Consider the following 5146-nt stretch of genomic DNA (forward strand, 5'->3'; position numbering starts at 1 on the left):
GCGAGATTTTCAGGAGAAGAAGAGATTCATCTAGAGGAACCGAGACCCGGCGATTCAGATCCAGGTTCTCCCTGCGGATCCGCTCAGGGTTTTCATGACCTTAAGGCTCCATATAAACATCTCAGGTAATTAACTGTTCCTCTACTGGTGTGAAAATGGCGTTAAAATGCAGCGCTCGCGTTTAAAGGTCTGCGAATAAGAGGCGGAATGACGTCACCGCAGCTCTTCTTTAAGACCGTACATTTCTTAGTGTATCGAGTGTAAAAGACCCGTTACTCCAGTGCGTGGGTGAAAGTGAACTATCAGTATGCATTTTACTCTGACTGAGCGTTTACAAATATATTTATGTCGGTGTGGATATTGGTGATGTGGTCCAAATCTGATTATACACAGAAATACTTTATATGAAATTCTTGGTTTGGTCTCTCTCTCTCTCTCTCTCTCTCTCTCTCTATAATAATTGGATTTCGTTATGTTAATGTTACCTCCTTAATATTCATTTGTTTTGTTTGCAGCTTGGTGGAGGTATGACATTAATCAGGGGCTCCTTCACTTATTCCAGTGGAGAAGAATATACCGGAGAATGGAAGGAAGGCAAGATATCTCTGCATGTGCAAGAGGATTGCATCATTGCTGTTTTTATTATATAATTTATCTTTTCATTAACATATTCATATTTCAGATGGAAATAGTTGTACCTGTTTTCAGGGGTGTAGAATCTACGCCCTTGCCTGTTATGCAATTTTATTTTGATGATCAGAATGGAAGAACATTGGAAATGTTATGTTCCTAAACATGTCTAATTATACAGAACTAAATTGGTTTTGTTATTTCTTTTGATTTGTAAGGCTCCTGTATTTGTAATTAATGAGGGCAGGCAGAATGGCTTGAGGTGGTGGTAGCACACTGCCTAATTATCTAAAGTGTTAATATAATACATGCAGGTGTGATCCCAAGTTGGAATTACAATTCTAAATACAGTTCTAATGATCAGAGTTGTTAACACATAGAGAGATGACCATTTGATTAGTATATTGGATAAAACGTGTCTGCTAAATGTTAAATTGTGTTTGCTGTGCAGGTCGGAGGCATGGCAAAGGAGAGCTGAAGTTTGCTGATGGCACTTGTTATAAAGGTCACTTCGAGAATGGCCTGTTCCACGGATCAGGGGTGTTAGTATTTCCTGATGGATCCAGGTGAGTGAATTTGTGATCAGGTTCATGGCTTATGAATATTTCAAATTTCCCTAAAATGAGGTGAATATGTTAGAAGTAGTGACTTTGTGGTTGTAGTGACCGAAATGGGTTTTTCAATGGCTGATACCGATAACTGAAGAATAATATATAGGCTATATGTGATAGGTTAATAAAGTTTAAAGCAACTGATATGTACACCAAAGGGCGTAGATAATCTACGCCCTACGCCCAATAATCAAAACAAGCAAGTACAACCCCCCCCCCCCCCCAAATCATGATCAATGGAAACATGTAAATGCTTTACACCGCAACCCCCCCCCCCCCCCAATGTTCAAGCCAAATCTACAACCTTGTGTACACCTACTGTATATGTTGAAATTAAGTTAAAAAAAATGTACACTACATTTACTCAATTCACCAAAAACATTTGAAAACAGAAATAGTGTATTATCTATTGACAAGTCTGTTGGTAAACTTTGGAATCGACACAAGGGTAGCTTCTGTTAATTAAAACAATAGTTCAAGCTAAAATGAAAATGCTGTTATTATTTACTCACCCTCATGTTGTTACATCCCTATATGACTTTATCTCTTCCATGGAACAGAAAGTTAGATGCTAGGAAGAACGACACTCTCAGTCACCATTCACTTTCATTGTATGTAAAAATGCAATGAAAGTGAATGGTGACTGAGGCTGACGGTTATATCGGGAGATGCAATTTTCTCAAAATGGGCAAATATTGGCTGATTTAATATCAACCTGGCTGAGATATTGATCTATCACTAATAGTGACACTGTTAAGCCCAAAGTATGCTTCGGTTTTGACATGAACGCTTAGCAGCTGCGTACAGTCAAATGCAAGCCTTTTAAATTAAACTTCATTTGACCGTGCGTGCATTCACAGGCGGTTGGCTAATGGACTATTTCTCATCAGGAGTTTAGACACATGAAGATGACTTTATAGTCCTTCAGACTCGAGTTATACAAATGCAGGTATCTCCAGACTTCCTCACACACGCACTTTTTGTGTGCACATTCACTTTTGTTGTTGTATCCACACTCGTCTCCTGTTTTTTAGCAGCGATTATATATTCTTCCAGCACTTCTTAGTTACAGTAATGGCTCAAATGTGAGTGGTCCCACTAATTAGTGCAAATAATTTAATGCGCATGCATCGGCATGCATCGGGCTGCGCACGTTCAGTTCTCGAGCACTCTGCTGATGAAATTTTTTTGCGTCTGACCGAAGTATACTTTGGGCTTAAGAGCAGTTATGTGTAATAAATCACCATGTCTGATCAAACAGGTACGAGGGTGAATTCGCCCAAGGAAAATTCCAAGGGGTTGGAATCTTCAGCCGATTTGATGGCATGAAGTTTGAAGGGGAATTCAAAAGTGGTCGCGTCGAAGGATTCGGTAAATATTCCAACGTAAATATATGAACCAACTTAATGATTTTTTTTTTTTTGTATTGTTTGTGGGATTAGGTTAAGGGTTCACCATGATATCATCAGGCCTGGAAAAGTAATGGAAATTAACAGTAATAAAATCTTAAAAAGACGTAGAAAAGTAATGTAAAATTTCTAAAGTGTATATACATTTTTCTAGTTATGCTCAACTGTAAAATATTTACTCAGTTAGAAATTAAGCTTTCAGAGTCTAATCTTTAAAAAAATCTTTAAAAAAAATCCAGATTCTGTAATCATAAAAATAAAAAATGGAAATTAACTGGCCAAAAGGTGTGTGAACCCTAAAATGTGCTCTTTCTTGCCCATGTAGGACTGTTGACATTCCCAGATAGTTCCCATGGTGTTCCACGGAATGAGGGTTTTTTTGAGAATAACAAGCTTCTGAAACGTGAAAAGTGTCAGGCTGTGGTGCAGAGAGCCAAGAACTCAGCATCAACTGCCCGAGGCCTTTCTGTATGAAAAACTGACCTCAGTAAGCGCACCCCTAACTGCGTTTCTAAGATCAGGCCCCCGAATACAATACGGATTGTACAGACACGTTCAGGGGTGATCACTGCCTTCAAACAAAGGAGATTGAAAATACATAAGAACCATCAGACCCTCAGGGATGGATGAAAGACTTACCATTCCACACATCTCTATCTCTCTTACATTGTTGCTTTGCCTTGGTTTCCTCTGTGGCTTAAAAACATTATAAAATTATGTAGGTTTGATTTGGAGGCATGGAGAAACTTAAATCACCATCAACGGCATTGTTGGTATAAGTGTGGTCAGAATTGTGGCCGTGAATTTGCCTTTGTGAGCCATGGTTTTAGTCGTTACTGTTCAGGGTTCCCATGGTCATGGACAACCTGGAAATATCGGGGAATTTAAACTGGGATATGCTAGGGTGGGAAAGGTATGGAAATGAGAAAAAATCTACAAAGGCATAGCCATTTCTACAGTGAAAGACTGGTACATGACATATAGGTAGACATCTGCAATCTCTGTTAAGTGATTATTAAAAAGAAATCCTTTAATCATGAACGACTGGAAATGTAATGAGAAATTAATTGGAGAAAAAGTGTGGGAACCCTGCTATTGTAACTTATTTACATTTTAAATCAACACTTTCTTTTTTGCACATTTGCCTTGGTTCTTGCATTAAAGTCAATGGAGTCTAGAAATATAGCTGGAATAATATATTTCATGTTACGTATAGACAACAGCTGTGAAAGAATGTTTTCAGCAAACTGTCTTAATGATTTATTTATTAATTAATTTAATTAAATAAATACATAAGATATACTAACAGAGTATAGGCTATTATGAAATAATGTTTTTAGTTGTATTGTTCCTGTAGAATGCAGAGAACTAAAAATAGTTAACAATGTATTTGGTGATTTGCAGATATACAGTACATCAACTGCAATTGTACTTTTATTATTATTTTCTGAAATTCTTATGGTTCACTCTTCCCATCATGTGCAGTGTCAGAGAGAAGCCTTTGTCACTATCATCTAATATATATACTGACACCAAAAATAATTTTGCACTGTTATTTAATTGAGCAGAGAATCAAAAGACTGACATGGAAAATAAAATAATAGTCAGAAAACACCACCCAGTCTTATGTTTCACTCCAGCATTTTTGTCATGTTCATTCTGTTATGCACACATTCTTTTTGTAGTGAGATAATGCAATGACATTCATACATTTTTATGTGTGGCTTAAGTGTCCAAATACTTTTAGGTGCCACTGTGAATCATTCAGTGATTTTGTTTAGCTTATTATTCTTTCTATAGCAAAACCTCACTATTTAAGGTATCAAAGGGCAAAGAATGGCAAAAAGTTCTTACCTTCAACCATTCAATGTAACCACTGCATTAATTGAATGCTTTCTAATCACAGAGCAACTGAGCATTTAAAAAAGATGTTTCACAGGCACACTGTGATGTTTATCAGCTGCAAGCAGCACACAGGGAAACCCTTTATGATACTAGGCCAAAAGATCAGTTTGTGAACTGGGTGATCTCAAATACAGCAGCAGAATACACAGTACATGAGTAATTAAAAAGAAGAAAAGTGCTTATTTATTCATAAACAATGTTTGCTTTTAGAATTAGGTTCTGTCTGTTGAATGGTCATCACATGATAAGCACAGATAACGTATGTGTGACACTTTGGCATATCAGTTTCTTGCAAGCAAAGCCATGTTATATGATGAACCAGGAAACTATGCACAGCAGTGAGCCTTTGCTAGCAGAGTGAGCCAGAGACAAAACAAATTTAGGGTAATATGAGTAATAAGTGAAAATACATCTAAATTGTTGTGCATGCATGCTGTATTTAAGAAATATTCACATCTAGCATTATTCAAATGATAAAGTGATCCTGTAACTTAGCGCAAACCATCTTGACATTAAACTACATGTTTAGTGTACTGAACAAAGTGTACAAAGAATAGTGTACTGTATAAGCTTAGGTTTTAGACCTTGGTT

The 5146-nt window shown here is 37.0% G+C and overlaps 1 protein-coding gene across 1 annotated transcript; it reads left to right on the forward strand.

Moving 5' to 3' along the window:
• LOC127412151 (MORN repeat-containing protein 4-like) lies at nucleotides 1-4258 on the forward strand. The gene is made up of 5 exons (XM_051648282.1): nucleotides 1-125; nucleotides 516-594; nucleotides 1082-1196; nucleotides 2503-2612; nucleotides 2976-4258. The coding sequence occupies exons 2-5, from the start codon at nucleotides 528-530 to the stop codon at nucleotides 3122-3124; spliced, it is 441 nt and encodes a 146-aa protein (XP_051504242.1). The 5' UTR covers nucleotides 1-125; nucleotides 516-527; the 3' UTR covers nucleotides 3125-4258.
• The last annotated feature ends 888 nt before the right edge of the window (nucleotides 4259-5146 follow it).

Source organism: Myxocyprinus asiaticus, chromosome 21, assembly GCF_019703515.2.
Source record: "Myxocyprinus asiaticus isolate MX2 ecotype Aquarium Trade chromosome 21, UBuf_Myxa_2, whole genome shotgun sequence".
In the NCBI taxonomy this organism is placed as follows: domain Eukaryota; kingdom Metazoa; phylum Chordata; class Actinopteri; order Cypriniformes; family Catostomidae; genus Myxocyprinus; species Myxocyprinus asiaticus.

What these genes read in the sequence shown, in the direction of transcription:
- LOC127412151 (XM_051648282.1), top strand. Translation starts at nt 528, where the DNA reads ATGACATTAATCAGGGGCTCCTTCACTTATTCCAGTGGAGAAGAATAT. An exon ending in GTATTTCCTGATGGATCCAG is followed by an intron (nt 1,197 to 2,502) that starts GTGAGTGAATTT and finishes CTGATCAAACAG; the next exon opens with GTACGAGGGTGAATTCGCCC. An exon ending in TGGTCGCGTCGAAGGATTCG is followed by an intron (nt 2,613 to 2,975) that starts GTAAATATTCCA and finishes TTGCCCATGTAG; the next exon opens with GACTGTTGACATTCCCAGAT.